This window comes from Phoxinus phoxinus (genome assembly GCF_949152265.1).
Source record: "Phoxinus phoxinus genome assembly, chromosome: 11".
NCBI lineage: Eukaryota > Metazoa > Chordata > Actinopteri > Cypriniformes > Leuciscidae > Phoxinus > Phoxinus phoxinus.
This window is the reverse complement of record NC_136886.1, coordinates 4,577,183-4,598,878: the sequence shown is the minus strand read 5'-3', so window position 1 is coordinate 4,598,878 and position 21,696 is coordinate 4,577,183. Positions and strand designations below refer to the sequence as shown.

At 36.8% G+C, this 21,696-nt stretch overlaps 2 protein-coding genes and 1 long non-coding RNA gene across 4 annotated transcripts in view; 2 read left to right on the top strand and 1 right to left on the bottom strand.

Moving 5' to 3' along the window:
* The first annotated feature begins 476 nt into the window (after positions 1-476).
* Positions 477-5,860, top strand: abraa (actin binding Rho activating protein a). Its single transcript, XM_079627682.1, has 2 exons — positions 477-1,485; positions 4,560-5,860. Exons 1-2 carry the CDS (start codon positions 883-885, stop codon positions 4,995-4,997), a joined length of 1,041 nt encoding a protein of 346 aa, XP_079483808.1. The 5' UTR covers positions 477-882; the 3' UTR covers positions 4,998-5,860.
* A 4,162-nt stretch (positions 5,861-10,022) lies between these two features.
* On the top strand, positions 10,023-21,568 carry LOC307006580. The gene is made up of 3 exons (XR_013799494.1): positions 10,023-10,101; positions 13,296-13,497; positions 18,783-21,568. It is a non-coding gene; the product is annotated as an uncharacterized lncRNA (long non-coding RNA).
* rims4 (regulating synaptic membrane exocytosis 4) overlaps positions 10,088-21,696 on the bottom strand; it is a 47,839-nt gene continuing 36,230 nt past the window's right edge. For both annotated transcript variants that reach the window (XM_079627684.1, XM_079627683.1), the window contains 4 exons: positions 14,251-14,363; positions 13,339-13,440; positions 12,771-12,910; positions 10,088-11,192 (listed from right to left, as the gene is read on the bottom strand). In XM_079627684.1, coding sequence (XP_079483810.1) covers positions 10,974-11,192; positions 12,771-12,910; positions 13,339-13,440; positions 14,251-14,363 — 574 coding nt within the window. In that variant the 3' untranslated portion in view covers positions 10,088-10,973. The remainder of the gene's footprint in view (positions 11,193-12,770; positions 12,911-13,338; positions 13,441-14,250; positions 14,364-21,696) is intronic.

Below are 21,696 nucleotides of genomic sequence, written 5' to 3'. Positions count from 1 at the left end.
TCCATCCGTTTAAACAATTGTAAAGCCTGTCTATTTTTACCATCCTAACTATGTATGATTATATGGCCAGTTGCATGTTATTATTTAAAATTAGCTCTCCGTGACCTTATCAGAAAACATTTGCTGCCCATTTTTTGGGTTGGAGCACACCAGTTATGAACCACTGCATTATTTCTGCAGTTCAGCAGTAATCTATAGATGTTTAATGGTTACCCTTATGAAAATGTCTAGCAGATTAATACTCCTAATCACCATTTTATCCGAGAAGCAGCATAAATGAAACAGAGTGTGAAACAGAGGATGTGCAAATCCAAGGCTCATCCTAAGTTTTCCCTCAGCACGACTCCTGCTTTAAATAGCTTGGCTTGCGGTTTAAGAACAGGCCTGTGTATCAATCAACAGAAGCGCGCACATGCACAATTCAACACCCGGTCTGCAAAAATAGATCATCACACAGAGTGCTGGCACGTTGTACAAAAATATGCCATGGCAGTGGAGAAGAGCAAGCATTTGTAGCCGTTTCATCAGGATCTGTAGATGTCTTTGAGCAGTTTTGGTGTTTGATGAGGTCATGGGTGCATCTAAAACAAGAGACACAGTCAGGTGGGCTGTCAGAGAGTTTTGCATGGTTGCACAGTTGGACAGAAGTGTTTTTGGTTGGTCATAACGTGGCCACCTGTTATTCCACTGGGGAAATTCCATTAGCATGTTTAGGGTCATGGTGATCACCGTGTGCATGTCACACCGCCCACCTCAGAGGACACTTCCTCTTCCCATTCATATAAAAGAGTGGTGACCACCAGTAGAGCCCAAACGGATTATAAACCCAGAGATCTCAACCTCGACAGCTTACCAAACCAGTAAAACACAAGAAGAAGCACCATGAGTACAGCTGCCGTTCAACAAAACCAGCCTTTAAGCAGAGCCGTCAGAAAGATCAAGACGGCTTCTGCGGTGAACAGCCTTGCTAAAAGCTGGCAAAGCTGGGCGAATAAACACACCGACCAACAAGACACGATCCCAAGCGGCTGGATGCCCGAAACTATCATCGAGGACGAGAAAGAAAAGCAGAAGGAGAAGAGTGAGATGAAACTCTTGGTCACTCCTCGTGTGGTATCGGTGAACAGCGAAGACTGTGCGGATGACCAGATCAAGACTGTATCCGTGACTAAAGCAATCACGCCAAAATGTAACGAATACGGAAAAGACCAAGTGAGCATCATCAAGGACAAGATCAACACCAATCAGCTAACCTCAGAGGACACCAAAAACTTCCTCGGCAACGAGTCTCCCACCAGGAGACGTTACTGTGGTTGGAAAGCTGGAACCTTTGCGAAGGCGCTCGGACAGAAAGAGGAAAGGACAATGGGATCCCGAAGTAGCAGTTTAGATGCAGAGGACAGTGGTCTTGGGGAGGAAGCGTCTCTGAGCGACACCAGTGATCAGAATGAGAATGAACCAAAGAAGCATGTCACCAGACACAAGGTAGGTTTATCTGTATGAATCAAGCTGATTATGGCGTGTGTTTTGGCAGTTAACCACTAACCCCGCCCACAATTTTAGCTTTAAATAACATATTAATAATTCTGATTCACATAGTAAAATGTTTGAGATTTTTATGCTTAAATCATCTACATGTAACGGTGGCTTTTAAAAATAGAATGACCTAGAATCTTTAATCAGAAATACAATGGAAACGCAAACATAAACACAAACAATAACCGACAAAGATTAAACTGAACAGAGACTATATATGCAGGGGATAATCTGGAACTAAATAAGATATAGCTGATTATAATAATTAGTTGCTATAGATTTAGCCTGTAAATAATAGACACAATCTATATATACTGTCATTGCAGCACAATGTTCCATCATAAACTCAGATATGTTTTGCTGCAATGGAATATATGTAAATAAAAACAGTGATGGATCATTTACATCTGACCTTCAAAAAGCAGCATGCTCACCCTCAACTTGATGAGTGAGATCCATCACAGCTGTCACCGTGGTATTTGATTCACCATCTTGCGTTTCACAAGACGCATTTGCACCGGTTCAAATGGCACCCTTGTGAAATAAGTGGCCCTTGGAGATATCATGGCAAATATTTGGCAGTAATGCTCAGACATGTCACACAGTAGTGTTATGTGACTGTCTGGTGACAAGCCAGGTGTCTGCACCTCAAACAAGACCTGGGGCCGTATTCACAAAGAATTTTAAGGCTAAAAGTAGCTCCTAACTGGCGAATTTAGGAGCAACTCCTAAAAATAATGGGCGTGTCACTCCTAACTTTAGGACTCCTAATTTTTTTCACTAAGAGTAATTCACGAAGCATTTTAGCCCTAAAAGTAGCACCTAAGTCTGGGACAGCTTAAAAGAAGTCGAGAGGACTCCTAACTCACTAAGACCTATTCACAAAGGATCTTAAAATCGCCGCGCGACACAGTGTGTTGGAGACAGCCAATGACACGGAGTTATTACAAAGATACCGCCTTAACCGTGAGGGAATAGCCTACTGATTGTTGTGGATCTTGTGAGGGATGCAATAACAGCGCCAACTAATCGCAACAACCCAATCAGTGCCGAATTGAAATGTTTGATAACACTTCGCTACCTGGCAACGGGGGAAATGCAATTGTGTAATGCCGACGATCTAGCGATATCCCAGCCATCGGTAATGCAGATCCATCCACCAAACCATCAATGCACTCTGTAGACCCCATATTATTCGACAGTTCATACGTTTTCCTGACATTCGCCAACTCCAAAGAAACAAAGCCTTTATGGATATTGCCGGTGTGGTCGGTGCTATAGACGGGACACATATTAAAATAATTGCACCACGTCAGGATGAGGACGTGTTTGTGAATAGAAAGAAAACCCACTCCATCAATACCCAGATTGTGTTCGATGCAAACTTCACAATTCTCGATGTTGTATCCCAGTGCCGAATTTCCCTTTTATTTTATTTTTATTTTTTTCAGCACCAATTGGGCCAGCAGCAGTAACTGATCCTGCGTCCAGTTGGGCTTTCTTTTCCGTTTTGGCGAGTTCATAATCCGCCGTCATTCAACTATTACATTACTTCAATAGGAGCAATATTTCCTTGCTTTAAGTAGTCTATTTAGGCTAATAGGATGTCTTAACCAAGCAAGTGTTAATGCAAGTGTCGTTTTTCATTATTAGGCAAGTGGCGGTTTTCATTAGGGTATTACGTAGGCTACCTTGATTTAATTTAATTTAATTCACAACTCTTTCTCTCTCTCTCTCTCTCTCTCTCTCTCTCTCTCTCTCTCTCTCTCTCTCTCTCTGCCTTTTTAGAATTACACTTCACTGGGGCCTGCACAAACATGTCATTATATATGCATTTCGATTACATTATTATTATTATTTTGTGTAGTAGGACACAGACATATTTAGATGTCGTAATTCCATGATTTGGTGCGTCTGTGTTATGTTCCGCATGATGGCCCTGTCATCTAACAACCAATCACCGTGATCATTGCGAGAAAGCTCGTGCATGATAATTGACGTCATCCATAGCAACGAAGACTCACTCTTAGTTTAGGAGTTGTCATTTTTCCTTACTAAGAGTAGGTCTGAAAGGCGTTGTGAATAACTTTTAAGAGAACACTCCTAGCTAAAATCTTTTAGTGCGATTTAGGAGTACTCCTAGTGGTAAGATAAAATGCTTTGTGAATACGGCCCCTGAATAATATATTATTGTCAACAGATGCGTTTTACAGTCAACAAGAAATCAGTATGTACTAGGGGCGGGCGATCTTCCCAAAATTTAATATCACGATCTTATGACAAACAATCACGATCTGAATCGCGATCTTTCCAATTTTAAGATGTACTATCAAGAATATCCAGACTGGAACAAGCTTATGGAATATTTAAAACACAGTATTGCATTAAAAAATCAGTTGTCAAAATAGTCATTAAACCCAGAGTTAAACTTTAAATCACTTTTTACTCACAACATGCTATGCGGCAACAAAGAATTCCATTCATTATGCTAAGCTAAGCTAGTGGCGGCGGTGCCAGACTAAGACAATGCATGCACTGAGACAAAAATGCATTTGCCCACCTATCTAAATGTAGGGGAGAGGTTGAATAACCCCTATTTCAAAAAACGGTGGCGTGTTCCTTTAATATAATGAAAAAAGTTTGTCCTTGTAATTCTGCTTTAAATTAATAACTTGAAATAATATCTGTGTTCGCTCAAAAAACATTTTCGTTCCCATGCGAAAATAACATTTCTCAGGGGAACGCAAAACATTTGTTAGAGAACGCAAAAGCATTGACATAATTTTCCCCACCAATCTCATATTTATTTCCATAACCACCAGGTTTCCAGGGGCTCCGTAAAAATCTAATGCAAATTATTAAAGATTTTAATATTTTTAATCATTTCATTTTCAGTATTGAAACTTTTTTATCCAAACTCATCCATTTTATTTTGCAGCATCTCTCTTTTTTGTATATAATTCTTTAAAACATACCATTGACTCTGTGGTTCTCAATAACATTGTAATTTCTGGTGCTTTCAGATTAAAATAACCACGATGACCGACCTGAAGAGCAGGTGGCAGCAGTTCGCTAAAGAACACATCGAGGGTCAGAAGCTCAACCCTTTCAGTGAAGAGTTTGACTTTGAGCATGCCATGGCTATTCGACTCCACAAGGGCGACACAGGATACGGCCGGCCCGTAGAGGGATCCAAGACAGCCCAGCGTGCCGATCGAGCCCAGAAACACATCCATCGTGAGATGGACGAGATGTGCTTTATCATTCGCGACATGGGCCAAAGCGATGAGGAGGGACTTCTCTGCATCTCATTCGGCCGCCTGTTTGACCGATACGTTAAAATCTCTGATAAAGTTGTAGGGATTTTGTTGCGCTGTCGCAAACACAAGATGGTGGACTTTGAGGGCGAGATGCTCTGGAAGGGCCAGGATGATGATGTTATAATCACTTTACTGGTTTGATGTTCTGGAAAGTTGGGGAGTAACTAACTAATAGTAACTTATTTTTTTTCCATTGGCATTACAGACTCAATTCTTTTCAAAATACTGTAGCTTTTCCACTAAAAACAAGTAGCCTAATGGTGTAGCATGTCAAAGTGTACATTGCTGTTTTTTTACGCATTGCAAAAGCTGCGCAAATTCAAACAAAGATTGTTTTGATGTTATTTTTTTCATTTGCACCAGATAAAAACGACTTTCAAAAGGAGAGCTTGAGTGTAGTTGAACTACTTTAAGAAGCTATCTAGTTTCAAATTAGCCTCTCTTACACTATTTATAATTTTATTTAGCAGGATGAAATAGCAGAACCTTGAGAACGTTCCAGAAATCTGATGAACTCTCTGAGATGAACATGTTGTGCTCTTGTGGTGCATGAGGCGTCAGGGTTTAGTTGTAGTGGTGAGACGGTGAACGAGCGGCACAAGAGAATGGACGGTTCTCCTCACGCTTCAGACACCAGGCGTCCTCTGAATGCTCACTCCAGCCTTGATCTCCAGACATGTTTTGGAAATAATCTCATGTTTCAGACAAATCATGTTTGGCCCTGTGAGAGCGAGGTTCGTTTTATTTTATGTTTTTGCACAATTATTAATTCCCATCTGAATATTTTGTTCATTTGCGTCTATTTTCAAACATCTGCTGTTGTTTTGTTGTCCACTGTTTGTCACTCATATTAATATCCTCTTTCAAAATGAAAGCATGATTGTCTTCTTACAGAAGGATTTGTTATAAATATTTGATTATGCAGTATAGAAAATAATTTATATGATGTGGAATTATTCTTCTGTCAGTTAAGGATGAAATAAAACCACAGAAAAACCATGAGAGGATGTCTATTTTTTCATTATTTGTAGGTTTGAATTGGCTTAAATATTTTTACATATTTTTGTGTTTACTTCATGCTTCAAATAAGTTGTGTGTATATATATATATAATTAAAAAATAATGTTAATATATGAATATATATTAATAAATAATATATTAATGCAAAATATTTATATATATATATTAATATATGATGTCTTATTAACATATTTGATTAATACATATATTATAATTATTATATAATATTTACAATAATAATGATTATTATTATAAAAATGTGATAAAAAATCGTTTAGGTTTATACGGTTGAGATTTGAGTTAGTCTTTTGTAATTTCAGTTAGCTAAATCTAATGAGGACATGCAATAGTGTGTGTGTGTGTGTGTGCGTGCGTGCGTGCGTGTGCGCGTGCGTGCGTGCGTGTGCGCGTGCGTGTGTGTGTTTCAGATATTCCCCAAGTTATGGGGACAAAATGCCCCACAATGATGGCAATAATTGAAAAGCTTGTCCTTGTGGGGACGTGTGTGTGTGTGGGATGTGTATAAATGAACCCTTTGTAATTACATCAAACAGGGACGAGATTATTCATCTGTCCCTTTGTTAGTGACAAATAGTGGCTAAACACACACACACACACACAGAGAATAATGAAACAGCCGTATCCCCTAAATACCAACATCCAGCTCAATTCCCAAATCAAGAGTGCTTGATCTAATTTTCCTCGATCTAACTCTTAAAAAGCCATTTGGTCTCCTGATAAAGACTTGAGTGAAACAGACAGACTGGGTAATACGACACTCGAGCAGTCAGAAATATCTGATTCTCTCTGACGTGCTCAATAAGCTCATCTTTATCTGTCAGTTGTCAAAGGTTATCAGATGTTTTCAGAGCAAGTCTTCTCTAAACCTTCAGGGAGACGCATCAGACGCACGCATGTTTTGTAAATCAGAGTGAGCTATTTATTCTTTATAACCATTTGCAACAGAGTAACAATACACTCAATTGTGCATTAATTAACAGTGACATTATTACGAATTCAAATTCATTATTTTACATATAATAAATAATAATAAGGAATAAACAAGTATCTCCACAAAGAAAAATATCACAGCATCCAATTTAGGAATATGTCGATTATTTTGCCACATCAACTTCAAGTATATTTGATATGGTAAATCGTTAATTAGTAACAAAAATATGTGGTGAAAAATGCGATGACGAAAGGCCATGACTATTAACCAGATTAAAATAAAATGAATTGCAAAAAGAAAGAGAAAGACAGAAAATTAGAGTTGCATACATAAAAACAGAATGACATTCTTGCATGCTCGTTTCTCCGCCGTACAATTGAATTGTGTTAAGACCTCTGGTTTACAAGTTAAGGCTTTACAAAAAGTATTCCTATTAATTCAACATGTGGAATGGAGATTATTAATTTTTTTATACTCTATAAATCACATTCTTTTACACATCTGGAGTGTATTTGCAGTTCAAAAGCTATTATGTAAATATTTCCAATCCAGTTTACAGTATCAGCAAGACCATCAAGCTGATAGAAACAGGAGAATTATGATGCTTAACCAAGTTATTACAGCCTAGAAAACTCAAATGTCAATATTGACATCCTTTGATGATTAACTGTTGTTTTGCCCACTAAATCCAATGTGTCTATTTACAATAAACAGACCAATAAAATGGAACATGTAGTTTTTTGCTATATAATCGATGCATATCAATATATATGGTATGGTTTATATTAAAAGTACACTATGTAACTTTTTTGTTGTTAAAAATTAACTAAATGTATCATAATGAGTTAATACATCATGAATGCGTCTTCCAAAACGACGTGTTTTTGTCTTACCCTGAATCACTATGGTAAGCCTATTTATATTTTTGATCTAGCGGGATGGTTTTCGAGGGAAATCACTGTCACTCACCCGTGTGTGTCTCGTCATATCCGTAAGAAAAGTTGCTCCGCCTACTTGTGTCTGGTGTGAGTCTGCCGACAGACTCGTGATAAAACCAGAATCAATAATGGCTTGGCTTGTCGGAGATGGCAAGAACTGAGGGATTTGAAATGTCGTAAAAGCGACGCGGAGATGGCATGTTTATTACTCAACAGGTGAGTAAGGTGTTTTATTGAACAGATAAATGCTCATATGTAGCTCTCTAACAGAGTTCATTGTAAAGCATTATCTTTTGTGAAGGCTCATTTCATTATGGTTGTTGTAGCGCTGTGCTGGAATTTATTTTTTTAAGGAAGTATAGCGTAAATAATGAATGGGTAACGCTAGCATCTTCAGCTATCAGCTTGAGATACCATCTATTTAAACTGGTTATATCTCTTTTACGCCCAGTAGTGAACGTCTTATGAACAGTATGATAACCATATTCATCCGCACAGTCACACAGAGCCGAAGCACAACCAAAACAATGTTCTTCCACAAAATGCATGCAGTTTTGTTTTTTAACCACTAGAGGCCCAAAAGTTACATAGTGTACCTTTAATATAGTGCTAATCACTACATTGCTAAATTTTTAAGCGTTTTTATGCTTTTCCATAATATTCATTTCTTTTATCATCAACACATCTTTGAATTGCACATTTTTTGGCACTAAATTCTTGAGGATCTCAGACATTCAGTGCTTCGTCTAAAATTGAGCATTTTCTATATTGCTACATGGATGCAGAAGTTTCTAATGTAATGCAGAGGAAAATCTGGCTTTACTCCCTGTAACAAACAAAGTGAGCAAAAATTGATTTAGTTATTGCTTTTTAAGACAATGAACATTTAATTCTTCAAAAAGAATGTGGCAGTGCTTTTAGATGGCCTTAACAACATGATTATGTTGAGGGTGTTTGAGGTATGTTTTTCAGCGGTAATTGAAATAATCACTCCCGAGATTTTCCAGAGAGGAATACGTCTTTTTAAAAAATCCTTTTGTCTAGTGGTAAATCGTGTATTTTCTTCACAAAAAGTCCTATTTTTATGCTGGACATAAAAATTCTTCTTTATGCAGAATGCTGTTTTCTTCCCTTTAGTTTTCTGTGCTAGCATGTAGGCCTATAAATGTTTTGCTTTCATCATTTCAGGACGTATGAAATGAAATCGTATCAGTATTATTTAATAATAAAGATGTCACACAGTATTTCTCTGTGCGGTGTAACAGTATTTGTTTGATCATTCGCTGCTACATGTTTGCTCGACTGCAGCGAAAACGCTCTATAATCCAATTCCATGCAAAATCTCATTAGATCGTGGCAAACTAAGATGCCTGTCATGCGTATGCTACTATCTAATGCTACAACCTTATCATTGCTACTAAAGATTCTGCATCCTGAAGTCACAAATAATATAATAATATAAAGAAGAAAATGGCTTATGCCAAACTAGCGATTGCTTGTAAGAAAGACATTTAAGATTATCAAGTGCAAAAAGAAATGATCTTTTTATAATTTGTGATAGACTGTTAAACATCGATCGGCCAGGGGTGCGTTTCCCGAAAGCATCGTTAGCCAACTATGGTTGCAAGTTTCGTTGTTATCAGCAGTTCAACGAGTCAGTGTTTCCCGAAACCATCGTTCCAACGAACATTCACAGACAACATCGCAACGTTGTGTGTTTGAAACGGCAGCTCTCGACCTGTGGTTAGAAGCCGAGTTTCATGTTTGCATGACTTAATAAATCTTTGTCTTTTAGTTTGTCAAGAGTTTTAAAGCACCGTTTCTGAAGAGTGTGCATGTGCATACATGCCCTAGTACGTAAGAACAAGCCTATGATTGAAGCTGGAAATAAAGCAAAATAACTGAGGAAGATGAGAACTAGTCCTCAGATGCCATGTCTGTAATTCATAGCAAAACATCTAGCATTAATTTGATCTCAAGCAGATTCATTAAAAGAGGTTATTACTCTACCACGTGCGGTTAAATGACACATTTGCGACAGTACGGTTTCGGTAAACAGTCTTGACTAGCTAGTTAAGTCGTTGTACGGGAAACGCGCCCCAGACCGATTCATTTGACAGAAATTTGGCTCTTTTTTTTTTTGTCCGGTTGGCCGATTTACAGAAGTGGTCAGTTTTAAAAATCAAAACTTTTTTCAAATATTTGTCATTTTGTGTACATGTCACTTGTTATTATACAATTAATTATATATGTGCATATCATGTCTGCTTTCTATCACCCTGCTCTCTAGATATCAGCCATTAAAAACCTCTTGGCCGCTACTGCAGTTATAACTGTAAGTATATCATTTACTGACATTTATTCCATAAGCACTCTATAATCCTATGTTACTTAAGTGTCTTGCACCCATACTATTGGGCCTAGTGTGGAAAAATGTACAGTGACATCAAATATTCCTCGACTGGAATATGTCACTGTTACCTCGGGAAAATATTGTGGACGATTAGCATCTGTCTTTTTAATTTGTGTCTGCCTAGATTATTGATTCACAAAGCATCTAGTCACTGAATATAGACACAGATAACCACAAATAAAGCCACTTCCTGGCAACATTGGCACTGTTCAGTAATGAGAAAGACGAAACAGAAAAAGATCCGTGTGCAAACCAAATCATGAAGCAAAAACGACTCTTTTCAAACTACACATATTGGATCTTTTTAAGACATGTATCTATTCCTGTATTGTTAATTACGCAAGATAATGAATGCAAACCCGCACTTTTTTACCGATACATTCTTCTTTCTATTGGATGTCATATTGCACAAACCCATCCGTTTCATCTAATAGGAATCAATCCATTGCAGCACCCACAAACATTGGCCTGTTTTCCGGAAATCAATTGAAAATTGAGGACGTTTCCTCTGAAAGACATACGGACCATCACAAGCTAATGTGTTGAAAGCTAAAGTAAAGCCCAGACGTTTGCTCTGCATTCTTTGACCGTCCTGAAGTCTTTTTCTCAGAGGCTGAAAAAGAGCATTTCCTCTGTGGCGGATTCTGGAATATTCCAGAAAGGCTTTTAGTTCTGAAGAAATTCTAGAACATTCCAGAGGCTTCCAGTGCCGCAGTCATGCACAACCAGCACGTTTAGGGCAGGGGCTTTGAGAGCCCTTCCAGAGAAAAATAAATCTAGTTGAGTTGTTGGTCTTAGGAGCGTTCACAGCACGGGCCCACGGTGCTCTCCAGAGAGAGCTGTGAGGAGTGTCGGATCAGCGGCGCCATTGTGGGATCCACCATAGAAGAGGTGGGGAAAAGCTTGTACCAGCCAATCACCATGTTTGTCAAATCCAGCTCCTCCAATAGGATGCGTGCCACGCCCATGAAGCATTTGCGATCCATCCGGCCGTAGTTTCCCCAAACAATGACCTGTTCATGAGAGATGGAAGTATTATTTATCATAATATGGAACAATCAACAGTACCTTTGACTATAATATTGTTAATTTAACATATAAATATAGTATTAAATTATTATATTTAAATATATATTTTTTTAAATGGTTAGTTCCATTAATCTGGGTAAATCTCGCAATTTGAAATGTATATAATCCTCATAATTCAGTCTCTATTCCGAATTGATCATAATTCATAATGATTTTTTTGTTTGTTCCATTAATCTGGGTGACTATCACAATTTGAAATGTATGTAATCCTCATAATTCATAATTTTTAATTGATCATGATTCATACGGATTTTTAGTTTGTTCCATTAATCTAACTTAATCTCACAATTTGAAATGTGTAATATTTTTCTAATTCATACATTTGAAATGTATATAATCCTCATAATTCATAAATTCATAATTCTCAATTTTGAATTGATCATGATTCATACAGATTTTTAGTTTGTTCCATTAATCTGAGTGAATCTCACAATTTGAAATGTGTAATATTTTTGTAATTTATACATTTGAAATGTATATGATCCTCATAATTTATTTTGAATTTATCAAAATGTGTTAGTTTCATTAATCTTATGTCCAGAAATATATGCCCAGATCACCCTAAAATGAAAAGCAATTGCATAAAGAAAAGAAAGCATATTTTAAAAACATTGATTTTTTTTTTAATGAAAATTGCTTTATTGTCGTAAAAATAACGTCACATTGCAAAAGTTCCTTAAGTAGGCTACATTTTCTTTAAGCAAAACAAGATTTCTTAGTTCTTTCTTTCGATGTTTGTGGTGTAATATAATGCAGGCATAATAGGTTTTGTGTGATTCATTCATCTTCAATAGCACAAAACTGAATAACTGAATTCCCAAATATGATAATGAATGTGTGAAAATTTGTAAAGAATAATCTCAAAAAAGGGAAGCAAGTGCATGGCCTACATCAATCTGCAAGTTCCCTTAGATTCGTTACATAATAGCGGAGGACGCCATACATCAGTGAATAAACACAAGCAAATGATGTGAAATTGCTATATAATATATATAATAGCAAATTGCTGTGACGGGATTTCATAAAAGCTGTCCTTGGAAAAATGTATAATTCGAAGAGATATGAAATGTTTCCCCTTATTCCTTCTCCACTACTACAAATTAAGCATTCACTACATTGCTTTTTCTTTGCCAGCTCTCTTCACAAGTGATAGAGAGAATGTATAAGAAATTATCATTCACTGATGTCAACGTCACCTAAAGAGAAATTACACCAAATTGGAAAAGACGTGGGTAAACTTTGCTGTAAATTAGAGCTTATAATTGCTTCTTTCTTTGTCATTTAAATAGTGCTTGACACCCGGTGCGTTAAGAAAGTAGGGTTAGTTTGCTGGTTTAATGTTGCAGTTCTATAAGGAAAGTAACACTACTTCTATTGCTCATACTAAGAGTTTAAGATTTGAACATCCCCTAACCCTAAATATTACTTTAGTCAAAAACCCCTATGACGAAGCATAGTATTATTGCGGTCAGTTTTGCACAAAAGGTAGAAATCTTGTTTACCTGTACAACCTTTCCCTGCGGACTCTCTGAAAAAACAAGGACTTGATTGTAAAGGGGATCTAGCGATTTACGAACAGACTTTGTCTTCTTTTTGGCAATGCAGACGCCATTTTCCAGAAGATACACTTTGATGTAGGCCGCTGAAAAGGAGAGAGGAAACAAAAATATAATAGTTCAAACCGCATCCTTGAAATCTGGAAGACACTGAAAATCACTTTGAATACCCTGAAGAGCCACCAATTTAGACTCTTTTCAATTTCCCTTCCTTTTTCAACACACACACACACACACACACACACACACACACACACACACACACACACACACACACACACACACACACACACACACACACACACACACACACACACACACACACACACACACTCCTGGATAATGAATGCTCAAATAAGAAGAGAACAATCACAGATTGGATCTTAGAGAAACTTGTGTATTTGAGAACCAATCTATAGAGATTTTCAGTCAGTTTGTCCTCTGGCTAAATGAATCTAATGGTTCTATCAGACTCATCCCTCAGTACGTCAGGTTCTGTCTGATGAAGAATCACCTGGAGGACCCTTAGATCCAGGCTTCATGATGAGTCCTCGAGCCTGGATGATCTCCACCTCCAGCTGCCCGTTCCTATCCATCAGTCCAATCTCTACATCTCCTGCAAAACATCAACACACACATTAAACAGTGTCAAGCGATACGTGGGGGAGGACAGGTAAAGTGACTTTACTTCTTCCTTTTTCAATAGCATTGTGTTGATCTTAGCAATTTTAATATTTTACTGACAAAAAAATCTTATTTATTGATTTTAAACTGATAGTTCCAGTCAATACAGCATTTCGGCTAAATGGCGGCTATAGTAACATAGATGCTCAGCGCACCCAAAGAACACGTTTTCTTATTATTTACACTACTCCAACAAAATCGGTCATCATAATTGATTTCTATCATTTTACAACACATTTGAGAACGAAATAAGCATTGGTTAGCTTTCAGTGACCATTTCTTGTAATTACATCCGGCATGATCGATATTACATTCTGTTTCAATTTCAGATTTAGCTTCTTTAATAAACTGTTTTTGTGAAAGGTTTATTGATTTTTTTTTTCATTATAATTTCTTAGAAGCATCAAGATGGAAAAGCATATTTATTTTTACACATCCTAATTTCCAAGTATTTAATTGAATATTTTGTTTAACAAACTATCTTTTGACAAGAAGCTCCGACAATTACCAACCACTTGAGCATTTGTCGATTTTTGCCAAATCTTCATAACTTTTGTTACACACACACATACACACACACACACACACACACACAATGCATCATTTTTATTGTAATTTTAACACAATAAAACTAAAATTGTGCATTTACAAATGTCTAAGAAAAGGGCATTTTCAATGTACCTGTAGTGCATTAAGAAGTGAGGTTGCATCTCCTCACTTCTTAATGCATAAATGCACTCACCCAATGAAGTTGTAGCTAGTGTCTGTCTCCCCACAAACTGAGCCGGTCCCATCCCATCCAGAAAGTCACTAAACTGAGCATCTGATGCCAAACACATTCCACTGTAGTTCAGACTAAAGGGAAGAAAACAGGGCAGTGTTACTGGGAACATTTGTATTCATTTTATTTAAAGTTTTATGTATACCATTTAATGAGTGCTGTGTTTAGTCGGCCACATATTTCGCTGGATAGAATATATATACTGGCGTGCCGTATTAAAATAAGTTGAGTGCAGAAATTTTTCAGTGCAATTTGTTCATTTTAAATTCAGCTTGCACTCTCTTTAAAGTCAAAAATATCTGGCTTTCAGAATTGATCAAATTTATCTGTTGCTTGTGATGGCTTTGAAGATGCTAATGAAATTTTCACATTAACCAAACATGTATGACAGACGTTAAGAGTTTTGCTTTATTCTGTGATGGCTGGACCGATAATGGCATGGCTCTGTGATGGGACGGGATCGGTGGACGGAAGGCACTTCTCTTTTATGTAATGAAGATAGACAGCCTTTAAGCCTGACAGTGAAGCTCTGCTTTGATAGTGAGAGTGCTCCACTGGAGCAAAGCCAACACAGACACATATAATCACGCTGCTTTCTGCTCCTATTTGAGATGTATGTGGCCAAAAAAATTCATTACTAACAGTATGTGTGTGTTTCTAGGAGATGAGCCCGATGCTCCATGTCATATTCACCCTCGTGACCCCTTGAAATAGGAGGTCTGGCCTTCATCTAATAGCACAACAGTGACTGCACACTTTTTCATGAGCTTTGGTGTCCGGAAATGTTTTTCTGATTACTTTTACCCCCAAAAACTCTTCCATAAATAATTCTAAGCCTTACAAAAAAAAAAAAAAAGCTCCAATACGAATAAACTGTATAAAATGTAAAGCAAAAATACAAAGGTACAGTACAAGACTAATGTGTACTTGATGTATTTTATGATTGAATAAACTAGTCTTAAATATACAAGTTAAACTGTATATACTTTGTATATGTTATACTATACTATTATACTACAGGAGTTTCTCTGTCCATAGGAACATATATATATATATGATAAAATGGTATATATAGTAAAAGTTATATATAAATATATATATATACACACACACAGTAAAGTATATACTTTGACAGTATATTAATAATATTATTAATTATTCATATACTGTCAAAGAAATGGCCATGTACCTGCTTGTCTCATTTGTAATGTTTCTCCTTTGCCAAGCTCCACAGTTTAAATTGACTTAATTTCAGCGATCTACACAAGTGAAGAAGCTCATATTTGCTCATCGTAGCTTGTTCATGTTTTTTCAGCAACAGAAGGTAGCCGCTTGTGCATGGATGAGATTAATTAGGCCCAATTTTTATAACAAGAGATCCATTTTGAAACAGATGGTGGTGAAAAAAGTGTTTTCTTCTGCAAGAAGAAAAGGTCACTTGGGCCAAAGAGGAGAAAGGGGTGATTATGTGAGCCCTGCGTAACCAGCCTGCTCTGTACATCTCTGCTGACACCAGGTGTGTGTACATGTGTGAAGATGTAATACCACATAGAAGTTGAAATAGGGCAAATTTAATGTGGCTGTTGTTGTGACTTCTCACTAAAACTGAGCCATTTGTAGGTTCATTCTCCTGAAAACACTGTGGCACTATTAAAACACTTTTGTTTTTATTTAAACTGTCCGACACAGCAGCATTGGAAACCTGTCTGAAAATAGTTATTATTTTTGTAGTTCTGCAAGAAATTACACATTTCACCTGTATTTAAATCAATTAAAAAAATAAATTGATATGCATTTTTAAAAGATATCCTTGATGGTCTTATATCACATTCTCCTTCAAGCCTCTTTTCAAACCCGTCTCTCCCTCCTTTCTCCATTCCCATTGCTCTGTGTTGGTTCTCAATAATCCTCCACACTAATGTGGACGGATTCATAATTAATTTTCTTTCTGCGGTTTGACCTCGATTCTCTCCGGCGCTCTGTCTCTTTTGCTTGCCATCTCCGCACAGGTCTATTTTTAAAATGCTTTTGGGAGGGTCCAGACAATCCTGATGCCTAATACTCAGACTGGGCATCCCAAGAGTCGCCATTTTCATCCGCTCTTCGTTCTCTTGCTCATTTTTCACTCTATCCTGTCTCTTTGTCCCATGTCAATATCTAGTTCATCATTTAGTCTCTCGTCTGGTGTTTCTATCCGCTCGTCTCTCTGATCTTTAAGGAATAGTCATCATTTACTCCCCCTGATGTCGTACCGGAACACTTTTGGAACACACACTGAGAATTTTTGAAGAATCTTCAGAATCTTCATATAACCACACCAACCATTGGAGAATCATAAAACAAGTATTTCAAACAACTTATTTTCACTATAATAATATTTAATATTTAATTCAAAATAAGTATTTATTTGTCTAATTTTCCAAATAAATATGAACAAATAATGTTACTTGAGAAGCAACACTTTTTAACTATAAATCTGCCAGTGCAGACAAAACACTTAAGATTTTATGCAATGTTGCGTCTCAAGGCAAGCTTGTTTCAAATATTGGTTGATTTACAGTGTCATTCAAAAGTTTTAGGGTCAGTAAGATTTTATTTTTAAGAAATTGACTTAACTTTTATTCTGTAAGGACGTGTTAAATTGTTAAAAAAAATATTATAATGATTGAACTCTATCAAAGAACCCTGAAAAAATTTCAAATTTTAATAATATTTCACAGTATTACTGTTTTTACTGTATTTTTAGCCGTGAGACTTATTTTAAAAAATATTAAACTGTCTTAGCTAACCCAAACTTTTGAATTCTAGTGTATTTTCTGGACAAGACAAAAATGTTTAAATAAATAAAAAGCTAGTATTTATGCAGTGTTGAAGCCATATGAGAACAGACCAAAAGTGTTTAAGTGCATCATAGCCTCAAAAACTACTAAGCTAGAGCAGCAAATATATGATGCCATATTGTTGTCATATTTTATTGCTGATTTATAATGTGTTATTTAAACAATCTTGACATAAGCTTTGATTTCCCCATTCAAGTAGACAGGATATGTGCGTTTACTGGAAATGGCAGAAGATGGCAGCCAAGTGAACTGATTATAAAAACAACTTTGAAGGCTTGGAATAAAGGAAGCACATAAATCTGGCTACTTTTTTGTGGTTTCATTCTTTTTAGAAACAAAAATTGACAGAAATGTGTGGAATAGGCTGCATGATGATTCTTCAAAACATCTTTTGTGTTTCACAGAAGACATTCATACAGGTTTGGGATAACATGATGGTGAGTAAATGATGACAGAATGCTCATTTTTGGACAAACTATTCCTTTCCCCCTCTCCTCTCTCTCATGTGACATTTCATCATTCTATCTTGCAAAAAGGAGAGTCATTATTACTCACTGGTCCCTGTGTGCACTGGCGTCAGCAGAAGCCATCAGTAAACACACATACATTACTACAAACACTTCGGAGAGTGACAAATACACCTATCACCGCTCCACATATTACACGCCGCATTCTTGATGTCACTGGAATAAACATTTGTCTGTGTTATGTGTTAATCATGGCGTCTCAGCGCACTGCTTTCAATTGCTTTATATATCACTGTCTCCGCGCTGTTCTTCTGGCACTCATTGCATGCAAACTTTTTAAACAGATGCTCCATTCTTGCATGCAGGAGTATGTACAAGAGTTAATGTTGACTAGAAGAAGGTGAAAAGTATGTAGGGAATGTTTAAGCATCTAAAAAAAGAGCGCAGCTTATCTTTGAATGTGGTGGAGATTGAGAATGGAGATGATCATCTGTTCAATTACAGTTATTTCTCTCAGTTTAGCCGGTTCCTTTTACCTGCATTTTGAGAATTTATAGAATGTAGAACTCGACATCACAGTCCTTGCTGACTAAACAGTGGCCCCAAAAAGATTTTGGACACTTAAAAATGCAGTAAGCGATTTCTGAGAAACACTGTTGATATTTGAAATCAACCCACACAAACACACCCCTCCCTTCATTGCTCCGCCCCCACAATGCAGGAACGTGCAATGCAAGAGTGGATGTCCCTTATCATAGCTGAAGCCAAGCAAATGAATGCTTAGCGAAAAATAAAGCAAAGACGACGAACAAACGACAAAAAAGGAACATACAGTACACAAGAGTATATGTAAGCGTCGTATATGTATATGTAAAGAGTTGGTTGTTAGTCGCCAGCAGCTCAAGAAAAACAATGACACTGAAAACTGTTACTACAGCTAACATTACACAACAGTTTATCTTGGTTCTGAGTAACAAAGCAAAACCAATATTACTCAGAACAGAAACAACTCAACCTCTGCGTCCGTTTTCAGGCCTTCCCGCTCGGGTCTCTCCAGCACTGGAAAGCTTTTCTAATCTTAACGTCATTTCTAAAGCTCTTGCCTGATCATAACCCTTCTTTTTCCAGTGATATTTATCTAACCTTTTCACTTTTGTAATGTCTCACAGCATCTCTCTTTCTACAGCCTTTCTTCAAACCTCCCTCTTTCTCACTCTCTCCTCCCACATCATGGGTGGACACGCCCCTACTGCTGATTGGCTTACTCGCTCTCCTCCTCCATCATGAGTGGGCACGCCCCCTACTGCTGATTGGCTCACTCTCCTCCTCCATCATGGGTGGACACGCCCCCTACTGCTGATTGGCTCACTCTCCTCCTCCATCATGGGTGGACACGCCCCCTACTGCTGATTAGCTTCAAGTGTGTTGCGGTGCTCGGTCCGATCCCCTTTCAACCACATTTTTCAGAAATCGCTTACTGTACCTTTAAGTCACGCTTAAAAATGCATGAATGTCATTGCATATGGAATATCTAAGTGGCATTTAGCACACACTTTTTAAGCAAAACATTTTTAAATGATAAAACAATATATATATATGGTTCATAATTAAGTATTTTGACACTTTTTGGTTGTCAAACGTCAAACCTGTGGTAACTTTGTTAAAACACCTGTGCATTCACACTGATCGTTTCCGACAAAATGCAGTATGTATCAAATATGATTTTATTCAGGACATCTCATATGATCATATTTTTGGTCCATGCACCATGCAGTTCTGCTTTTGGAGTTATAATTAGAGCACTTTCTGCTTTCTAGGGCATTTTGACAGGTCCATTACATAAATGTCACTCATGTGACCTCTTTCAAACTTCCTGCTCCCCAAAAGATGACTTTACTGATAAAAGTGGGAGTTCAGGCAAGATATTCTGATCTTTGTAAATGTAACTGAGAAAGTGCATCAGTGTTTAATTTAGATTCATGCTATTTTTGTTTTAATAACACAAAAGCACAAGAATATATGCTTCTACATCTGTATAACAGCTGCATAGAATACTACATTTAGATTTTTACTTTTTGTAATTCAGTTCAATTTCACTTTATTGTTGGAATTTCTTCAAAAAATTGTCTTGCATCCCACAGCGTTTACATTAATCCACATTAATCCTCTTCCACATCAATTAATAAGTCACAATACAATACATAACAGTAAATGCATGACTTGTAGTGCACCAATTTTGCCCTTTCTATTTTTCAGAAGTCCGAGGCCTACATAGACCCCCAACTCTGATTTATTAATTTATTAATGCGCTGTAAAATTTTAATATTTTCAATGTTTTTATAAATGTACTCTTCATAATGTTTTATAACTTTTTATATCATGTTTTATAACTTTTAAAGTGTTTAAGGGCAAAAAGCCCAACTTTATCTAGCCTAAGAGGCAAGTTACAAATATTATCTAATGGAAACAGTATAAAATTTACACTAGATACTGAATAAATATTACAGAAACTTCCACAGAAGTCTATCAAAAAATACCATTGAATCAAATCAACCTTGCGCTATGATGACTGTTGTTTGTCAGACCGCAGACTGTCGGCGGGTGTTTATTTACAATATGTTTTACTCCATTATGTATTCATGAGAACCATAAGATGCAATGTAATATGGTAAAATATCTTCAGCAGTGGCAGCCAAAGCTGTAATCCACATGCTCCATAAACTGTGGCGTAATCCAGCTGAAATTTACTCCCATGACGGCGCTGCACAGGAAGAGTGCTCAACTGCATTACGTAAGGTTTGTGGAGAGTTTGTGTCTGTTTGTGAATTTCTAATAGATCTCTGGGTACTGGACATGGAGTTTGAGGGGAAATTTATGCAAAAGCGACCGTCGGTTGAGCACAACATAATTGCTATTTTTATGTAACTGAACATACTGTTTTGAAGTGAACTACAGAAGCACATTTCAGAAGTTGTTGTCAAAAATGAGTGGTTCTTTTTTGTGTGATAGTTTTGCCTAAACATCATATCATCTACTTTAGCATTTGACAACCACAAAGTGTCCAAATACTTTTTTTAGTCTTCATTTTGAACCAAATATCTATTTCTTAATCATCATGTTTTGTTTGAAAAGTAAAATAAATAACAATATCTTTTGTGATCTAATGCAATGACAATCATACATGTCTTACTTTTTTGGCCCTGGTGTGTCTACCTACAATTTTCACTCAAAACTTGCTCGTAAATTTCACAGATAATTACAAAGAATTGGCAAGTAACGCATAGAATTAAATGTGAAATTTCGAAGTAGAAAGAATTAAATATATTTCCTTGTAAAACGTACACTAATAATCTTTGATTTACAACTTTGAAAAATCTCTTTACCGTGCAGAATTGGTCGATAATCAGTTTGTTTAATGAGATAAAATGACAAAACTGTAGCTCATCTAGACTAGGCAGCAAAGCATATTTGTCTGAACTAGCCCAAACCTGCAAATATCTTCTCCATTTATGTATCCAAACTTTCTGGCACATTGGAACTGAAGTTAAACAGCTATTGTCCTCCACAGAGCTAAAATAAGACTACATCGCGCAAAACCCCAAACCCGTGGCTTTGATGTGACACACCAGACGGTGTCCAGATCTGAAATGAGTTTACAGTACGTCTACACAGAATTCTGGATTTCATTCAGAAATGGAGAAAAGGTTTATGAGAAAGGGGTTTATATGGTTGGTTATGTAACTTATGGGAATACCTCAAACTCGTTTTATTTATTGCTTGATATAGCAGATATAAGCACAATCTCCTGACAGTAAAGACACTTTTAATGCTTTTCTTGTGTTATTGGATGAGCATCTCTGTTTCTAAAGGAATGTAATGCAATAACATATGCAGTGTATCCCAAATCAATAAAATGGGAACGTGAGACTTTTGATTCCTTTATAACAGTGATTGCAATCTAAGGGCATTTAGGTCCAGAGGGTACATGTAATGATTCTGATTTTGATTTGTTAAACTGAGAAAACAGAAACTTATTATATAGTAACTCAAGGTTTTTTTAGCTGGAAAAAGAAAGCACAATTTTGTCTGTAGCTGAATAT

Bases quoted from the DNA above. Each gene is read 5' to 3' on its own strand.
- abraa (XM_079627682.1), top strand. From the start codon at position 883: ATGAGTACAGCTGCCGTTCAACAAAACCAGCCTTTAAGCAGAGCCGTC. The intron at 1,486-4,559 runs GTAGGTTTATCT...TGGTGCTTTCAG, and splicing joins AGCATGTCACCAGACACAAG to ATTAAAATAACCACGATGAC.